Below are 21,015 nucleotides of genomic sequence, written 5' to 3' on the forward strand. Positions count from 1 at the left end.
GAGCACGAAAACAAGTAGTGATTCTCTTTTGGCTGAGCCATCACACAGAGGTTGAGCATTAGTTAGATAATCCAGAACATCACATTTACCTTCCAATGTACTGTCTTTACAATCAACTAAAAGTAAAGTGAGCTGTGCAGATCTGGGTAGCCAGCCCAGGATTAAAAATTGCCACAGATGAGCTACATGTCAACGAGCTGGAGGAACAGTAAAACAATACCGCTGGATGAAGTAATGCTCTTTAAAAAAATTCGAACACTTACATGTTGCTAAAAGATTAAACTTGAAGGAAAAGACAACCATACAGAACATATTTTCACAAACTTCTTTTTTTTTTTATTACTGTTTGCACTATGCTTGGGAACAATATGTTTAGAAAAATATTATTCACTGACAGAACACTCAAATAAAAATCAGGTTTTTATCTATTAGAAAAGTCTCTTCTTGCCTAAATGGTTTTCCTGCAAGGTCAGTAGGTTCTGGAGCTGATCACCATATTGCTCGCTGGATCCCAGACAGTTGCCCATGATCAGCTAAGTGACGGAAGACAATACGGCTGAGCCTCCAGCGCCTCTTTACGCCTCGTGGACGGGACGTCATGACACATCGATTTCTGATTCTAACGGGGCAGCTATCCCGGGGAAGGGCAGCAATTTCTTCATCAGCCACCTCCTAAGGGAAGTCACAATGTTATTTACACGGATCACACGCCTTTATTTATTCTAGATGATGAGTCAATGCTCAGACGAGGAGAACACAAAAGGCTAGATTCATTAATGCAGCCAAGTTTGGCAAAAGAGCCCTGGATACCATGATGAATTTTACTGAGTAGAAACAAACAGGCCAGAAAGAAACATGACAGAATTGTTTGACATACTTGCAATGTAATTTTTCAAAATTAAATTGAAACCTAACGAACATAACCAAGAATCCACAAACTAAGTGTAAAGCTCAAAAAGCTTTCACCAATAGAAAACAGCTGTGTAACCAGCAACTAGACTAAGAAACAGTATCAGTACCCAAGACTTCCCTCTCCTTCCTTTCGGTCACTGAGCTCCTGGCTAACGTTCTCATTTCTCTTTTGGAAAATACATGAATGCATTTCTGTTGTCTCCCCAAATGATTTTCCCAGCTTCACTGAGAAAATCGATATATAACACTGTGTAAGTTTAAGATGTACAATGTGATGTTGTGATACATGTATATACTGTGAAAAATAATTACCACAATAAGGTTAACACCTCCATCACCTCACATAATTACCCTGTGTGTGAGAGAACATGAAGATTTACTCTTTAAGCAACTTTCAAATATGTAATACAGTACTGCTAACTATGGTCCACATGCTGTACTTACTTAACCCCAGAACTTATTCACCTTATAACTGGAAGTTTGTACCCTTTAGCCAGCACCTCCCCATTTCCCCTAATCCCCAGGGTCTGGTAACTGCCATTCTACTTTTTCTATGATTTGGTTTTTCAGACTCTAAATATAAGTGAGATCATACAGTATTTGTTTTTCTGACTTACTTCACTTAGCATAATGCCCTCAAGGTACATCTGTGTTATTGCAAAGGGCAAGATTTCTCTTTTTAATGGCTAAAGAGTATCATACTCTGGGCTTCCCAGGTGGCTCAGGTGGTAAAGAACCTGCCTGCCATGTGGGAGTCCCAGGTTCAATCCCTGGGTAGGGAAGATCCCTAGGAGGGCATGGCAAACCGCTCCAGTATTCTTGCTGGAGAATCCCATGGACAGAGGAGCCTGGTGGGCTACAGTCCGTGGGGTCGCAAAGTCAACATGACTGAGCACACATGCAGTATCACACTACCGTACTCTGTGCCGCTCTGTGCGTGCAAATCACATTCCTGGAGTGGCTCGTTCACCCGCTGATGGACAGTCAGGCTGCGTCCATGCCCTGGCTACTGTGGATAATACTGGAGTGAACACGGGGATGCAGCTCTCTCTTCATTTCTATCTAGTGATTTCATTTCCTTCAGGTTTATACTCAGAAATGGAATTGCTGGATCATACATGGTAGTTCTAATCATTACTATTTTGAAGAGCCTCCAAACTATTTTCCACAGTGGTTGTACCAATTTACATTCCCACCAGCAGTGCACAGGGTTCTTTTCTCCACATCTTCACCAACACTACCAGCAGTGCACAGGGTTCTTTTCTCCACATCTTCACCAACACTTATCTCATCTTTTGGACAGTAGCCATTCTGACAGGTGTGAGGTGATAGCTCTTTGTAGTTTTTGTTTGCATTTCCCTGATTAGTTGAGCATCTTTTCATGTACCTGTTGGTCACTTGTGTCTCTTTTGGAAAAATGTCTATTCAGGTTCTCTGCTATTTTTTAATCACTTTTTTTGGGGGGGTGCTATTGAGTTGTATGACTTCCTTATATTTCGGGGATATTAAACTCTATCAGGCACATGGCTTGCAAATATTCTCTCTCATTGTGTAGGCTGCCTTTTCATGTTGTTGCTTTCAGTGCGCTGTAGTCCACTTGCTTTTCTTTGTCACTTGCGCGTTTGGTGTCACAACTAAACAAAAAATCACTGCAAAGATCAATGTCAAGGAACGTTTACCCCTTGTTTTCTTCCAGCAGTTTCACACTTTCAGTTCTGTCTTTTAAGTCTAACCCGTTTTGAGTTTCTGTAAGTGGTGTTAAGATAGAGGACCGATTCTACTCTTCCGCATCTGAGTATCCAGTTTCTCCAACACCACTAACAGAGAAGCTATCCACAACACCCACTGAGTATTTTGGCTCCCTTGTCAAATACTTGTTGACCACTTATCTGTGGATTTATTTCCAGGTTCTCAATTCTGTTCCACTGGTATATGTGTCTGTTTTTATGCCACTACCATACTGTTTTGAATATTATAGCTTTGTAAATCAGGAAATGTGATGCCTCCAACTTTGTTCTTCTTTCTCAGGATTGCTTGACTCTTTGACGGTCTTTTGTAGTTCCATACAAATTTTAGGATTATTTTTTTCTATTTCTGTGAAAAAAATGCTATTGGAATTTTGATAAGAATTGCACAGACTCTACAGATGGCTTTGTGTAGTATGGGCATTTTAAAAATATTAATTCTTCCAACCTATGAACATGGAATATCTTACTTATTTGCATCTTGATTATGGTAAATGTTTCCTTTAATGTGCTGCTGAATTTGGTTTGCTGGTATTTTACAGGGAATTTTTCCATCTCTATTCCTTAGGGATACTGACCTGTAGTTTTCTTTCTTTGTAGTGCCCTTATCTGGCTTTGCTATCAGGGCAATGCTGGGCTCATAAAATGACTTTGGGAGTGTTTGTTTCCCTCTTACTCAATTTTTTGGAAGAGTTTGAGAAGAATTGGCACTGCTGCTGCTGCTGCTAAGTCGCTTCAGTCCTGTCCGACTCTGTGTGACCCCACAGACGGCAGCCCACCAGGCTCCCCTGTCCCTGGGATTCTCCAGGCAAGAACACTGGAGTGGGTTGCCATTTCCTTCTCCAATGCATGAAAGTGAAAAGTGAAAGTGAAGTCGCTAAGTCTAGTCCAACTCTCTGTGACCCCATGGACTTCAGCCTACCAGGCTCCTCTGTCCGTGGGATTTTCCAGGCAAGAGTACTGGAGTGGGGTGCCATTGCCTTCTCCGGAATTGGCACTAGTTGCTCTTTAAATGACTGGTAGAATTTATTCATGAAGGCATATGGTCCTGCACTTTTTTCTGATTACTGATTCAATCTCCTTACTCATCATTGGTCACTTCAGATTTTCTATTTATTCATAATTCAGTCTTCATAGGTTTTATGTTTCTAGGAATTTATCCATTTCTTCTAGGTTAGCCAGTTTGTTGGCCTACAGTTGTTCTTATCAATTCGTTATGATTCTCTGTATTTCTTTGGTATCAGTTGTAATATTTCCTCTTTTGTTGCTGATTTTATTTGAATCTTCTCTTTTACTATGTTAGACTAGCTAAACGCTCATCAATTTTATCTTTTCCAAAAAATCAGCTCTTAGTTTCACATATCTTTACTGTTTTTCTGGTTTCTATTTTCATTTATTTCTGTTCCAATCTTGGATTCTGCTAATTTTGGGCTTATCTGTTTTTCTAGTCCCTTGAGGTATTAGGTTATTTCCCATAACATTTTTGAAGTATGCAAGTGTGAAACCTCAGAAGGCCAAGTAGAAGGAAATGTTTGACATGAAGATGAAGAGGAGGAAGCATAGGCGCACACAGAGCCTTGACATCAACAGTAAAGATTCTGACTGCTGGAGATGCAAAGACAAGTGATAAGGTGAGATTTACATTTTTAAAACATCATTTGCAATGTAAGGAAATAAATATGGTAAGGGCAAAAACGGTTCGGGGGGAAAACATAGATTACTGCAGTAGCTAGCACTAAGGTTTTGTCAGGACAGATTTATTCTTATGTATGTGCTTAAATGTATGTGTATTGTGCATGTGTTTGTGTGGGATTAGACCCTTACTAAACTATGATGGAAGCAAAATAATTACTCTAACATATTAAAAACACATAAATGAGAAAATGTATATGAAATCCGCTCAGTTTATATTGGGCTTCCCTGGTAGCTCAGAGCAGGTAAAGAATCCACCTACAATGCATGAGACCTGGGTTTGATGCATGGGTGGGGAAGATCCATTGGAGAAGGGCGTGGGAACCCACTCCAGCATTCTTGCCTGGAGAATCCCGATGGACAGAGGAGTCTGGTGGACTGCAGTCTATGGGGTCACAAAGAGCTGGACATGACTGAGTGACTTCACTTTCACTTTTATATTAATTATTAAACAAGTTTATATTAATTATTAAACATTAAGAGTAGTTCCTGACCTCCAGAAGCTCACACATATGTTGCTATTAAGAAATACTGACAAATAAAAATTACAAAACACTGACGGAGAAAAATCAAAGACGAAAATAAATGAAGTGATATACTTTTAAAAAAAAAAAGAAAGAATGATAAAATTATATGAAACATGATTAAGTCAATGAATGGTAAATAGTAAGAGCTACAAAAGGAACTGAACAGGAGAAATGATTGGGCTGGTGAAATGAAGTAAAGTTTTATGGAGACGGAACATGAAGAACAGCTACAAATTGTTTACGTACATATGAACATAAAAGGTTTAAGGCAGTGTACAAATGAGGAAACTAGGCAAAGGGAAAATGAAACAAAAGAGCACTCTGTGAGAGCCTATAAATTCATTAGCACTGGGACAGAAATTCACCTTGTAAGCTAGTTGGCAGGCAAGAAAGAGCCATGTAAGTTCCAAGGATTAAGAGAAGCTCTGCACAGCTATTGATGGTTCTCAAACCAGAGACTCTTCATGGAGGTCTTCATAAATTTGTCCTCCCTAACATCTTAAGCTTTGTTTCTCAGGAGCCACTTCTTATTACTGCCTAAATATAGGCAAGTAGCTTAATGTCATTACAATAAAAGCTATAACAGAGTGGTCCAAGGCACTCCGTTCTCTTCTTCAGTTCAGTTCAGTTGCTCGTTGTTTCCGACTCTTTGCAACCCCATGAATTGCAGCACGCCAGGCCTTCCTGTCCATCACCAACTCCCGGAGTTCACTCAGACTCACGTCCATCGAGTCAGTGATGCCATTCAGCCATCTCATCCTCTGTCGTCCCCTTCTCCTCCTGCCCCCAATCCCTCCCAGCATCACAGTCTTTTCCAATGAGTCAACTCTTCGCATGAGGTGGCCAAAGTACTGGAGTTTCAGCTTTAGCATTATTCCTTCCAAAGAAATCCCAGGGTTGATCTCCTTCAGAATGGACTGGTTGGATCTCCTTGCAGTCCAAGGGACTCTCAAGTCTTCTCCAACACCACAGTTCAAAAGCATCAATTCTTCGGCACTCAGCTTTCTTCACAGTCCAACTCTCACATCCATACATGACCTCAGGAAAAACCATAGCCTTGACTAGACGGACCTTTGTTGGCAAAGTAATGTCTCTGCTTTTGAATATGCTATCTAGGTTGGTCATAACTTTGCTTCCAAGGAGTAAGCGTCTTTTAATTTCATGCCTGCAGTCACCATCTGCAGTGATTTTAGAGCCCCCCAAAATAAAGTCTGACACTGTTTCCACTGTTTCCCCACCTATTTCCCATGAAGTGATGGGACCAGATGCCATGATCTTCATTTTCTGAATGTTGAGCTTTAAGCCAACTTTTTCACTCTCCTCTTTCACTTTCATCAAGAGGCTTTTTAGTTCCTCTTCACTTTCTGCCATAAGGGTGGTGTCATCTGCATATCTGAGGTGATTGATATTTCTCCTGGCAATCTTGATTCCAGCTTGTGTTTATTCCAGCCCAGTGTTTCTCATGATGTACTCTGCATATACGTTAAATAAGCAGGGTGACAATATACAGCCTTGATGTACTCCTTTTCCTATTTGGAACCAGTCTGTTGTTCCATGTCCAGTTCTAACTGTTGCTTCCTGACCTGCATACAGATTTCTCAAGAGGCAGGTCAGGGGGTCTGGTATTCCCATCTCTTTTAGAATTTTCCACAGTTTATTGTGATCCACACAGTCAAAGGCTTTGGCATAGTCAATAAAACAGAAATAGATGTTTTTCTGGAACTCTCTTGCTTTTTCCATGATCCAGCAGATGTTGGCAATTTGATCTCTGGTTCCTCTGCCTTTTCTAAAACCAGCTTGAACATCAGGAAGTTCACGGTTCACGTACTGCTGAAGCCTGGCTTGGATAATTTTGAGCATTACTTTACTAGCATGTGAGATGAGTGCAACTGTGCAGAAGTTTGAGCATTCTTTGGCATTGCCTTTCTTTGGGATTTGAATGAAAACTGACCTTTTCCAGTCCTGTGGCCACTGCTGAGTTTTCTAAGTTTTCTGCTTATCTGGCTGAATTTAGATAAGATTTAAAAAGAATCCATGATAATGAAAAACCTGTATATTATTCTCCAAATTTATATGAATGAAATAATTTTTACTCTAAGCTTTTGATAAGTTTAATGGCCTTGAGTATGAGTTATAGACTCTGATAAGACTCTTGAATGCAGGTATTTTAGCTAACAGTTAGGCACAGGACTTATGCTTCAGGAAGCCTGAGCTGACATTCTCTTTTTCAAGTTAAAGAGTATGACAAGAAGTCAAACCTATATGGAAGGCCACCTCATGGGTAAAGAAATTCAGAAGCAGGCTTAGGGATGGCCTTGGATAAGGAATAGTGTAGGTCATGTGCTGGGCACGCTGAAAGACTGGGATGAACTGGAGAGACACTATAGGTCAAATAACTCCAATTTCTGTGTGGTCACCATGCCTCAGTACTTTCTAAGTATCACCTAATGAAATGGTTGAAAGGCTAGTTAAGAATGAATAATTTTTTTATTTGAAACTAATCAAAAGTTTCAATGGTATTTGTTTATGTTGACCAAGAAAACGAGATTCTAGTCTCCACAAAGTATACTAAGTTTCAACAGTATGAAGTGATTTGAGTTAACGATTTTCTGGCAGATACTCATCTTAATTAGCTAACCTGAAGGTGTTTTGGAAGAATAGTATTCTTCCTGAGAGAATTGATCCGTAGCCTCTCATCTGCATACTCGTAGGCCATTTTTCTTCTCTTTACATCACGCAACATTCTCCAGTCGACATAGTAACTTCGAGCTTGGCCTGAAGCTGATGAAGGAACCACCTAAAAGAGACAAGGATAAGTGAAGGAGAGTCAGATCCAGGGTTTGCCAGAGGATCAAAACCCAACTCCACCCACCAGGGGACAGTGACCAGCCTCTCAAAGAGAGAAAACCACTGTTCCGCAACCCACACAATAATCTGCAAATTCAGGCCAGACACTACCCTGGGACTACCTGGCCCCTGGCCCTCGGTGGGTGGACACTGCTGGGATGCAAAAGGATGTCTCCCACAGAGGAACACTTCTCTAAAGTCGAGAAGCGTAACCAACCTACCACATACATAAAATACAAACAGCACTTGAGATAAAATGAGGTGACAGAGAAATATATATAAGGTGAAGGAACAAGATAAAACCTCGTAAGAAAAACTAAGTGATGTGGAGGTAGGCAGTCTACCCAAGAAACACTTCAGAGTAATGACTGTAAAGACGATCAAAGGACTTGGCAGGAGCACAGATGCAGAGAGCAAGAAATTATAAGCTTTCAAAAAAGAATTAGAAAATACAAAGAACAATGAAACAGAATTAAAGAATGCAATAACCAAAATGAAGGATATCTCACATGCTAGTAAAGTAATGCTCAAATTCTCCAAGCCAGGCTTCAGCAATACGTGAACCGTGAACTTCCTGATATTCAAGCTAGTTTTAGAAAAGGCAGAGGAACCAGAGACCAAATTGCCAATATCTGCGGGATCATGGAAAAAGCAAGAGAGTTCCAGAAAAACATCTATTTCTGCTTTATTGACTATGCCAAAGCCTTTGACTGTGTGGATCACAATAAATTGTGGAAAATTCTAAAAGGGATGGGAATACCAGACCCCCTGACCTGCCTCTTGAGAAATCTGTATGCAGGTCAGGAAGCAACAGTTAGAACTGGACATGGAACAACAGACTGGTTCCAAATAGGAAAAGGAGTACATCAAGGCTGTATGTTGTCACCCTGCTTATTTAACGTATGTGCAGAGTACATCATGAGAAACGCTGGGCTTGCAAGAAGCACAAGCTGGAATCAAGATTGCCGGGAGAAATATCAATCACCTCAGATATGCAGATGACAGCACCCTTATGGCAGAAAGTGAAGAGGAACTAAAAAGCCTCTTGATGAAAGTGAAAGAGGAGAGTGAAAAAGTTGGCTTAAAGCTCAACATTCAGAAAATGAAGATCATGGCATCTGGTCCCATCACTTCATGGGAAATAGATGGGCAAACAGTGGAAACAGTGTCAGACTTTATTTTGGGGGGCTCTAAAATCACTGCAGATGGTGACTGCAGCCATGAAATTAAAAGACGCTTACTCCTTGGAAGGAAAGTTATGACCAACCTAGGTATTATATATAGAAAATCATAAAGATGCCACTAGAAAGCTACTATGGCTCAATGAACTAGATAAAGCTGCAGGATAGAAAATTAATACACAGAAATCTGTTGCATTTCTCTACACTAACTACAAAAAATCTGGAGGAGAATTAAGAAAACAACCCCATTTATCATTGCATCAAAAAGAATAAAATGCCACCCTTGTGGCTCAGATAGTAAAGACTCTGCCTGCAATGTGAGAGACCTGGGTTCGATCCCTGGGTTTGGAAGATGCCCTGGAGAAGGGACAGGCTACCCACTCCAGTATTCTGGCCTGGAGAAGTCCACGGACTGTATAGTTCATGGGGTCACGAAGAGTCGGACACAACTGAGCCACTTTCAGTTCACTTCAAATCTACCGAGGGCTTCCCTGGTGACTCGGTGGTAAAGAACCTACCTGCCAATGCAGGAGACATGGGTTCAATTCCACCATCAGGAAGATCCTCTGGAGAAGGAAACGGCATCCCACTCCAGTATTCTTGCCTGGGAAATCCCATGGACAGAGGAGCCTGGTGGGCTACAGTCCATGGGATCTCAAAAGGGTTGGACACAACTTAGCAACAACAATAAAACCTACCAAAAGAGGCAAAAACCCGTACTCCAAAAACTGTAAGACCCTGATGAAACAAGGCACAACACATGGAAATATATACCATGTTCTTGGATTGGAAGAATCAATATTGTGAAAATTACCAATTTTATTTTGAAAATCACCAATACTACCCCAGGCAATCTATAGACTCAATGCAACCCCTATCAAATTATGAGTGGTATTTTTTACAAACTAAATTTTTTTTTTATTTGTATGGAATTATAAAAGACGGAATAGCCAAAGTAATCTTAAGAAAGAAAAATGGAGATAGAGGAAATCAGGCTCCTTGGCTGCTGACAATACTGCAAAGCTACAGTAATCAACAGAATATGGTCCTGGCACAAAAACAGATTAACAGAACAGGACAGCAAGTCCAGCAATAAATCCCTGCACTAGGGTGAATTCATCTACAACAAAGAATATACAATGGAGAAAAGACAATCTATCCAGGAAATGGTCCTGGGAAAAGTGCACTGCTACATTTTCCTAGAAGAAAACATAGGCAGAACAGTCTTTGACATAAATTGCAGCAATATGTTTTTGGACCCATCTCCTAGAATAATGGAAATAAAAACAACACTAAACAAATGGAACCAAGTCAAACTTATAAAGTTTTGCACAACAAAGGAAACCTATAAACAAAATGAAAAGACAACTCATGGACTGGGAGAAAACATTCACAAGTGATGTTACTGACAAGGGCTTGATTTCCAAAATACACAAACAGCACATGCAGCTCACTAACATGAAAACTAACAACCCAATTAAAAAATGGGCAAAAGATTTAAATGTACATTTCTCCAAAGAAGACATACAGATGGCCAAAAAGCACACAAAAAGAAGCTCAACGTGATTAATTCTCAGAGAAATGCAAATCAAAACTACAATCAGTTATCACCTGATACCAGTCAGGATGGCCATCATCAAGAAGCCTACAAATAGTAAATGCTGGCGAGAATGTGGAGAAAAGGAAACCATCCTATACTGCTGGGTCAGAATGTAAACTGGTACAGCCACTATGGAGAACAGCATGAAGTTTCCTTAAAAATCTAAAAACAGAATTACCAGCAATACGATCCAGCAATTCCACTCCAGGGCATACACCTGAAGAAAACCCTAATTCAGAAAGATACATCCACCCCAGTGTTCACTGCCGCACTATTTACAATAGCCAGGATATGGACACAACCTAAGTGTCAATCACAGATGTATAATAAAGATGTGGGGTATATACACACACCATGGAATATTACTCAGCCATAAAAAATGAAACAAGGCCATTTGCAGCAACATGGATGGATCTAGAGATTATATTAAGGGAAGCAAATCAAAGACTCATGATATCACATAAATGGAATTTTTAAAAAATGATACAAATGAACTTATTTACAAAATAGAAATGGACTCACAGATATAGAAAACAAACTTACGATCATCAGAGTGGAAGGGGGGAAGAAGAGATGAATTGGAGAGTGTGGGATTAACAGATACACATTAGCATGTATAAAATAAACAATAAGAATTAGGGGCGGCGGCCGGGAGGAGCTACCCCCGCATCCGAGGTCAGGGGCGGCGGCTGAGAGGAGCGACCCCACGCCCCCACACCCGAGGCAAGGGGCAGCAGCCGGGAAGAGCTACCCCGTCTGAGGCCAGGGGCAGCAGCTGGAAGGACCAACCTCACGCCCGAGGCCAAGGTCAGCGGCCTGGAGGACCAACCCGACGCCCAAGGAATGGTGGCTGCGCAGGCGCAGGAGGGCCTAGAGAAGCTATCCCACGTTGAAGGTCAGGAAGGGTGGCGGTGAGGAGATACCCCTCATCCAAGGTAAGGAGCAGCAGCTGAGCTTTGCTGGAGCAGCCGTGAAGAGATACCCCATGCCCAAGGTAAGAGAAACCCAAGTAAGATGGTAGGTGTTGCAAGAGTGCATCAGAGGGCAGATACACTGAAACCATACTCACAGAAAACTAGTCAATCTAATCACACTAGGACCACAGCCTTGTCTAACTCAATGAAACTAAGCCATGCCCGTGGGGCGACCCAAGACGGGCAGGTCATGGTGGAGAGATCTGACAGAATGTGGTCCACTGGAGAAGGGAATGGCAAACCACTTCAGTATTCTTGCCTTGAGAACCCCATGAACAGTATGAAAAGGCAAAATGATAGGATACTGAAAGAGGAACTCCCCAGGTCAGTAGGTGCCCAATATGCTACTGGAGATCAGTGGAGAAATAACTCCAGAAAGAATGAAGGGATGGAGCCAAAGCCAAAAGAATACCCAGCTGTGGATGTGACTGGTGATAGAAGCAAGGTCCGATGCTGTAAAGAGCAATATTGCATAGGAACCTGGAATGTCAGGTCCATGAATCAAAGCAAATTGGAAGTGGTCAAACAAGAGATGGCAAGAGTGAATGTCGACATTCTAGGAATCAGCGAACTGAAATGGACTGGAATGGGTGAATTTAACTCAGATGACCATTATATCTACTAATGCGGGTAGGAATCCCTCAGAAGAAATGGAGTAGCCCTCATGGTCAACAAAAGAGTCCGAAATGCAGTACTTCGATGCAATCTCAAAAATGACAGAATGATCTCTGTTCGTTTCCAAGGCAAACCATTCAAGGCTGAAGAAGCTGAAGTTGAACGGTTCTATGAAGACCTGCAAGACCTTTTAGAACCAACACCCAAAAAAGATGTCCTTTTCATTCTAGGGGACTGGAATGCAAAAGTAGGAAGTCAAGAAACACCTGGAGTAACAGGCAAATTTGGCTTTGGAATATGGAATGAAGCAGGGCAAAGACTAATAGAGTTTTGCCAAGAAAATGCACTGGTCATAACAAGCACCCTCTTCCAACAACACAAGAGAAGACTCTACACATGGACATCACCAGATGGTCAACACCAAAATCAGACTGATTATATTCTTTGCAGCCAAAGATGGAGAAGCTCTATACAGTCAACAAAAACAAGACCAGGAGTTGACTGTGGCTCAGATCATGAACTCCTTATTGCCAAATTCAGACTTAAATTGAAGAAAGTAGGGAAAACCACTAGACCATTCAGGTATGACCTAAATCAAATCCCTTATGATTATACAGTGGAAGTGAGAAATAGATTTAAGGGCCTAGATATGACAGATAAGAGTGCCTGATGAACTACGGAATGAGGTTCGTGACACTGTACAGGAGACAGGGCTCAAGACCATCCCCATGGAAAAGAAATGCAAAAAAGCAAAATGGCTGTCTGGGGAGGCTTTACAAATAGCTGTGAAAAGAAGAGAAGCAAAAAGCAAAGGAGAAAAGGAAAGATATAAGCATCTGAATGCAGAGTTCCAAAGAATAGCAAGAAGAGATAAGAAAGCCTTCTTCAGAGATCAATGCAAAGAAATAGAGAAAAACAATAGAATGGGAAAGACTAGAGATCTCTTCAAGAAAATTAGAGATACCAAGGGAACATTTCATGCAAAGATGGGCTCAATAAAGGACAGAAAAGGTACGGACCTAACAGAAGCAGAAGATATCAAGAAGAGGTGGCAAGAATACATAGAAGAACTGTACAAATAAGATCTTCACGACCCAGATAATCATGATGGTGTGATCACTGACCTAGAGCCAGACATCCTGGAATGTGAAGTCAAGTGGGCCTTAGAAAGCATCACTGCGAACAAAGCTAGTGGAGGTGATGGAATTCCAGTTGAGCTATTTCAAATCCTGAAAGATGATGCTGTGAAAGTGCTGCACTCAATATGCCAGCAAATTTGGAAAACTCAACTGACCTTTTCCAGTCCTGTGGTCTTTGCTTTCATTCCAATCCCAAAGAAAGGCAATGCCAAAGAATGCTCAAACTACTGCACAAGTGCACTCATCTCACATGCTAGTAAAGTAATGCTCAAAATTATCCAAGCCAGGCTTCAGCAATACGTGAACCGTGAACTTCCTGATGTTCAAGCTGGTTTTAGAAAAGGCAGAGGAACCAGAGATCAAATTGCCAACATCCGCTGGATCAAGGAAAAAGCAAGAGAGTTCCAGAAAAACATCTATTTCTGCTTTATTGACTATGCCAAAAACTTTGACTGTATGGATCACAATAAACTGTGGAAAATTCTGAAAGAGATGGGAATACCAGACCACCTGACCTGCCTCTTGAGAAATCTGTATGCAGGTCAGGAAGCAACAGTTAGAACTGGACATGGAACAACAGACTGGTTCCAAACAGGAAAAGGAGTACGTCAAGGCTGTATATTGTCACCCTGCTTATTTAACTTATATGCAGAGTACATCAAGAGAAACGCTGGACTGGAAGAAACACAAGCTGGAATCAAGATTGCCGGGAGAAATATCAATCACCTCAGATATGCAGATGACAGCACCCTTATGGCAGAAAGTGAAGAGGAAATAAAAAGCCCCTTGATGAAAGTGCAAGTGGAGAGTGAAAAAGTTGGCTTAAAGCTCAACATTGAGAAAACGAAGATCATGGCATCTGGTCCCATCACTTCATGGGAAATAGATGGGGAACCAGTGGAAACAGTGTCAGACTTTATTTTTGGGGGGCTCCAAAATTACTGCAGATGGTGACTGCAGGCATGAAATTAAAAGACGCTTACTCCTTGGAAGGGAAGTTATGACCAACCTAGATAGCATATTCAAAAGCAGAGACATTACTTTGCCAACAAAGGTCCGTCTAGTCAAGGCTATGGTTTTTCCTGTGGTCACATATGGATGTGAGAATTGGACTGTGAAGAAGGCTGAACGCCGAAGAATTGATGCTTTTGAACTGTGGTGTTGGAGAAGACTCTTGAGAGTCCCTTGGACTGCAAGGAGATCCAACCAGTCCATTCTGAAGGGATCAGCCCTGGGATTTCTTTGGAAGGAATGATGCTAAAGCTGAAACTCCAGTACTTTGGCCACCTTATACCAAGAGTTGACTCACTGGAAAAGACTTTGATGCTGGGAGGGATTGGGGGCAGGAGGAGAAGGGGACAACAGAGGAGAAGGGGACAACAGAAGATGAGATGGCTGGATGGCATCACTGACTCGATGGACATGAGTCTGAGTGAACTCCGGGAGTTGGTGATGGACAAGGAGGCCTGGCCTGCTGCAATTCATGGGGTCGCAAAGAGTCAGACATGACTGAGCGACTGAATTGAACTGAACAGGCAACTATATTCAGTATCTTGTAATAACCTATAATGGAAAAGAATTAAGGACACACACACAGCACCAAATATAAGCATACTGTAAATCAACTACAGTTCAATAAAAAAAATAAAAAAAGACACAAAGCGGATTCATCCTCCCACCTCGTCGCTTATCTGCCCAGTGACCATACCCCCACCCCAGAGGTACCCAGTTACTAATTTCTTTTCTGTAGCCTTCCAGAGATTTTTGCCTATAAAATACACGTACGTACTCCCTCTCCCATGTTTCTTCTCCTACCCGTTTTTTTCACATTTAACAATAGATTTTAGAGCTCTTTCTATATCCATGTTTAAAAGCTTCCACATTGTTTTAGGTTGCATAATATTCCACTATATGGAAGTGACCAGGTTCAGGAGATACTATCTCAAAATAGGGCTTCTCTGGCATACTGTTTATTTCAAGCAAAAGGAATCTGAGAAACAGCAGGTGCAAGAAGGACTTTCTGACCTTCCCCTGAAACAGGTCATAAGACGCTCACATGAGAGGGTCCCTCCGTATACCCAGGGCATAAAAGAAGCATGCTTATCTCTGGAGCCTGAGGAACACTGAGAAGAATCTAAATAACTGGCCATGCTAAGTTTCCTTTAGTTTTCTATACATAGCTCATGCCTTCAGTCTTACCACATTTTCCCATGACTTACCGGGCTTCATTAACCCTAGCACAAAACCCACTTAGGTTTAACTCCTTTGGTTCTTCTTCCCTTATGAAAACTCCTGTGTTGGGTAAAACTTACAAATTTGTATGCTTTTCTCTTGCTATTGACACAAGGGCTCCAGCTGAGAACTCTTTTCCTCCCCACAGATGCATCATGATTTATTAGCCTGAGACCTACTGGTGGACAACTAGACCATACCTGACCAGTTATCATTATAAACAATGCTACAATGAAAAATGTCTTATGTAAATCATTTCATATGTGTTTATATATATCAGCAGGGTAAAGTCCTGGAAGCAGAACTGCTGGGTCAATGGGTACTTTGCAATTGTCACTCAAAACCCATTTCTTAGCGTGAGTTGTCCAGTAACAAGACAGAGGGTCCTCGTTGTCGCGTGTTTACGTGGTGATAGCCAACAGTTCTAACAGTACACTCAGAGTGCAGGCCGTTAGGAACTCAAGTCTTTCCCAAACCAGAGCAGATATTATATGTTCATTAAATTACAGCTATGGAAGATGATGATGGCTTCTTATAACTGCTGTTTTAGAAAAAACACATGTACAGCATGATACAGAACATAAAGCTGAAAATGAGACTACTAGACTAGAAAGATAACCTTTTTTCAACCTGTCAACAAAAGATAAACTGCCTTCAATGCTCAAAGTCTCAAGGGGAAATACAACTCTAAAATCATCTTTTAGAAATAAGATAGCATGTATCAAATTGATATTGAAATTTCATTCATGACTGAGTCAAATGAGTACCATGGTCACAGTGGCTGGAAATAAGCGTCATGGAAAGAGGGCTCAGGCAAGGCTTGGAAGGACTGACAGAATTCTGATACAGTTAGGAAGCGGGGGAAGGCAGAGAAGGTGAAGTTTTTCCAAACCAAATGAGGAAATGGACAAGATTAGAGTGGTAAGGTTCAAGGAGGTCATTCCAGCTGAAAGAAACAATTCACCTGAAGGGGCAGTGCAGTGTCTGCTGTTACCTATGAAACTAAAAGCAAAAGAGAATTAGAAACCAAAATGAAATATTTTCCCCTTCTTTTCCAGACTATCCCTAATCAGTGTTCTATCATCTCCTAACACGTTTCTATTTATTTAAGAAGAAACAAGGAACTTTTTATTCTTTCTGTACAACTTTTTTTTTTATGACTATAAAGGCAATACACTTTTAAAATAAACATTTACTGGTCTCTTAATTTCTTCTGTAATAGTTTATGTCCTTTGCCCACATTTCTATTATGCTGTATTTTCTTGCCAGTTTATAACAGTGCTTTACATGTTAAGATTGCTTCTATTCTGTCCTGTACATATCCTAACCTACCCCTCTCTCTCACCCCTCTTCACCTAAAACTATTCCATTGGCCTTTCTTCAACTCATGGTCTACCATCATCAGTATCTTCTAAATCCTCGACTTCTCTTAACAACTCCTCCAGATATTTGCTCAATACTTTCCCCTATAGCTCTTTTTCTCCCATGACTGGGAGGAAGCTTTCTTGCTCTTTACTGCAGCTTGCAGACTGTCCCTCCTTCCTGAGAGGAAGCTGTGACTCTTGTGCCACGGGGTTACACGTCCACCACTGCAGTCATCTACCACAGCCCCCACCATTCCCGTTCATTTTTCACTGTCAATCCTGGCTGTCACTCCTTCTGTCTTAATTCCTGGTGATCTCAACACAAGTGAAATTATACCCCGATCTCTCCATTCCTCGAACTCTTTTCCTCCAGGCATTTCGTCCTCCACTCCTCTTTCCCTATTTACTTCCATGCTGGACCTCTTTTATTCCCAGGAGGTGAAAGTTGTCTATTATCCAACTGTGTGTATCTCATACTCTATCACTTCTTTCCAGCATGTTTCTTCTAACAGCCTAATAACAGCCCCTCTGGAACTTTTAATCCGTTGCTCCTACCAGCTTTTCATCTCTCAGCTTCGAATTCCTATCTCCTGCTTGTGTCCTTAGTCACTCAGTCGTGTCCGACTCTTTGCCACCCCATGGACTGTAGCCCGCCAGGCTGCTCTGTCCATGGGGATTCTCCAGGCAAGAATACTGGAATGGGTTGCCATGCCCTCCTCCAGGGGATCTTCCCGACCCAGGGATCAAACTCAGGTCTCCCACAATGCACACGGATTCTTTACAGTCTGAGCCACCTGAATTCCATGGTCTGTAAACACAATACTGTCTTTCATACACCCTCCACTCCCTGATCCCTCTTTCACTTCACCTTATTGGCTCTAATCCTTGCCACTATTCTTCTGATGTACTTTGACTATTTTACACCATCTCTTCTTTCTTTAAATCCCTGACACCTGCTCCCACATCCCCATGTTTAGCTGATGACTTCACTTTCTCTTCAATTATGAAATCAAAAGCATCTATAATCAGATATATAGAATAGACTTGTGGTTGCCAAGGGGGAGGGGGCATGGGGAAGGGCTGGATAAGGCCTTTGGGATTGGCAGATGCAAACTATTGTATATAGAATGAAAAAACAACAAGGTCCTACTGTATAGCACAGGGAACTAAATTCAATATCCTGTAATAAACCATAATGGAAAAGAATATGAAAAAATATGTGCAACTGAATCACTTATGTTAATAAATTAACATAACATTGTAAATCAACTAGACTTCAACAAAATAAATTTAAAAAGCATCTGCAATCATATAAACTACATTCCCTCCTACTATTAAAGATCTGCTCTAATACAGTAGCCACTAACCGCACATGACTAGTGAGCCCTTGAAAAGTAACTAGAAGAATGCAATTCTAAATTTTATTTGATTTTAATTAATGAAAAAATCTAAACTTAAGCAAGGCAAACACTAAAAAGTTTTAGTTTTGATAGGACTACACTTTCCATCTTAATCGTGAAAAATTTAGAATCCAAACTAAGATGTACTCTTAAGTGTAAAATACAAACCTGATTTTGAAGATTTAGCATTAAAAAAAGAATGCAAGATCTCACACATCACATTTATAGATTACATGTTGAAATACAACATTTTTGATAAACATATTTAAAATATTTTAATAAAATTAATTTCATCTGCTAATTACTTTTTTAAATGTGGCTACTCGAAAACTGTAAGTTACAAATGTGGTTGGTATTTTATTTCTATTGGACAACGCCATTACGGAGTAACTGTTCATGTTCTGAAGACCAAATAATCTAATACTAAACTCATCACCTCTTGCCTACACAAGCTACAGCTTCAGCAATTCTTCCTCTCCTACATTATCTATTTTCCCCCCTCTACAGAATCTTTCCCTTTGACACAGGAACACGCACTGACTTCTGTCACGCTAAAAATAAAAAATACCACAAAACACCCACTCTTAACCCACCTCCTCTTCAGCTATTGACCCAATTTTTTGTTCCTTTTTGCAGCAAAACATCTTCAAAGGTTCGTCTATGTGTGTAGTCTGTAGTTTGCAGGAAAGACAGAATGTATTTCTTTCCTCCCATTCTGTCTCTAATACTTTCACCCCCACCACACCATCGAAACTGCTATGCTGCAGGTTCCAACAATTTCCACGCTGCTAAATCCAACAGAGGGGCTATCAGGTGCCGCAGTGGTAAAGAATCCGCCTGCCAATGAAGGAGTCCCAAGAGACGCCAGTTTGATTCCCGGGTCGGGAAGGTCTCCTGGAGGAGGGCGCGGCAACCCACTCCAGTATTCTTGCCTGGAGAATCCAATGGACAGAGGAGTCCGGCGGGCTACAGTGTACGGGGTCGCAAAGAGTCGGAAGCGACTGAGCAGGCACGCACGCAAACCAAACAAGCAATTCTCAGCCCTCTTTTAATTGACTTTAACCAGAGTTCCCCACTCGCTGCTCCTGGAGTGCTTCCAGGCCACCACCTCCCTCCCTCTGTTCAAGTCTCCTTTGCTCGGCTTTCTTTTAACTTTGGGAGGTTTGGGGGGCCTCATTCTTCAGACACCTTCTGTCTCCACCTACACTGCTAAAGTGGAGTCCGTCTGCAGGCTTTCAACGCCAGTCAGCTCTAAGTTTACAAATAACCCAATTTACATTTGCAGCTCGGCCCTCCCCGGAATCAAGTAGGAGGAAGGAAGTGGAGAGAGAGAGAACCCTGGAACAGGTCTGCACTGGGCGCTCCTGGTGGCAGAACAGTGGAGGACCTCTGGGTTTGGAAGTTCAGAGAAGGGGAGGAGGGTATAACGGCGCGGGCCAGACCTGTCGGACGATCCGCAGCAGAGATCCGAGCATGGAAGTAGCCATCTTGTTGACCGCAAATGTCAAACCGCTGCAACTTTATTAACACTGCCGCAGACAGCGAGGACACGAGGGGCGGGACCTGGGCCGCAGGGGGCGGGTCTTTAGCGTTCGGGAAGAAGGGGATAATTAATTGGATTAGCGTTCTCGCGGTATTCAACGGAATTTGGGCAAAATAACAATCTGGAAGCTTAGCTGTGATACTGATAGTGGATTGCGACGCTCTTCACCTGTTTCCTCCCTTCTTGAGCAGTTTACACACCCTCTTAAATTACCTTTGTCCTCATTCACCTCCTTTTCTTCCACCCTTTCTTACCTATCTGTTCATTGTCACCAATGTCTCTTTCTCTAAATTCTCGCTCAACCTGCTTCTCCTGTATCCTCCATTAGTTTAGGATGCTCCTTGCTAGAAGCCCACAGTTAAGGCCAGTTTTTCTCTGTCCAGTTCTTCTTTCTTCGTCCCTCGTGTAAATTTTGCAGATCTCTCTTTTCTCTCAGCTATAATGGTCTTATAATCATGTTGGTAATGGCAATGCTGTAGTTCATGTATATGTCTAGGACTTAAAATATATATTTTAAAATATGTATATTGTGTATTAGAACTTTAGGTGAAAAGCACTTAAAACATCCCCCTCCCCGGAGCAGGGGGATGGGTAGCACGGAGCTTTGCCATTTTGTTAAAATTGCTGTTTTCAGTCTGTAGTACAAGGAACTTTAAGTTCATGTTTATAACAAAAGTCCTTGGGTCTGGAATGAACCTTTTGTGGGGCTCCTTTGTATAGCAAGCAAGGCAAGTACCACCCACCTGCTGTCCTCCTAGACGAGTATCAGGGAGTATATGTTAGCTTGTCAAAGCTAGTATATTAATAGATGTGTTGATTTATGAATCTCTGTCCCTGTGTGCCATTTACCTCTACATTATTGGACAGGAGTCTTCTGGAAAGGGAAGTTGAGTGCAGACTCCTTTCTTTAGAGGTTCAAGATTTTTGGAACATGGCTTATGATCTGGGGAGGGATTGACTGAGGCCAGCTGGCAGGAAAGACCAGCATGAGCTCCTGTTAGGGTAGAATCAGAGAATTCCTGGACCAATGTCAAGCAGGCATCTAGTCCTAACTCTAGTGCATTTGATAACCTTTCTTTTCTCTCCCTACAGCTGAGGGTTATCTCCTGCAATTGTAATATGGAAGAACCTTTGTATTCTATTACAAGTTAATCACCAAAGGGATGCTACCTATAAGCTTAAATTATACATAATGGCACATTTCTGTGAAACTTTCTTGATGGCTTAGCTGTAAATAACCTGCC

At 41.6% G+C, this 21,015-nt stretch overlaps 1 protein-coding gene across 1 annotated transcript; it reads right to left on the reverse strand.

Annotated features, from left to right (window-relative positions):
• Positions 1-311: 311 nt before the first annotated feature.
• Positions 312-19,797, reverse strand: MRPS14 (mitochondrial ribosomal protein S14). Its single transcript, XM_027565394.1, has 3 exons — positions 19,671-19,797; positions 7,515-7,673; positions 312-672 (listed from the first exon to the last, which is right to left on the reverse strand). The coding sequence occupies exons 1-3, from the start codon at positions 19,713-19,715 to the stop codon at positions 490-492; spliced, it is 387 nt and encodes a 128-aa protein (XP_027421195.1). The 5' UTR covers positions 19,716-19,797; the 3' UTR covers positions 312-489.
• Between the last annotated feature and the right edge of the window lie 1,218 nt (positions 19,798-21,015).

Source organism: Bos indicus x Bos taurus, chromosome 16 (assembly GCF_003369695.1).
Source record: "Bos indicus x Bos taurus breed Angus x Brahman F1 hybrid chromosome 16, Bos_hybrid_MaternalHap_v2.0, whole genome shotgun sequence".
NCBI classification, from domain to species: Eukaryota; Metazoa; Chordata; class Mammalia; order Artiodactyla; family Bovidae; genus Bos; species Bos indicus x Bos taurus.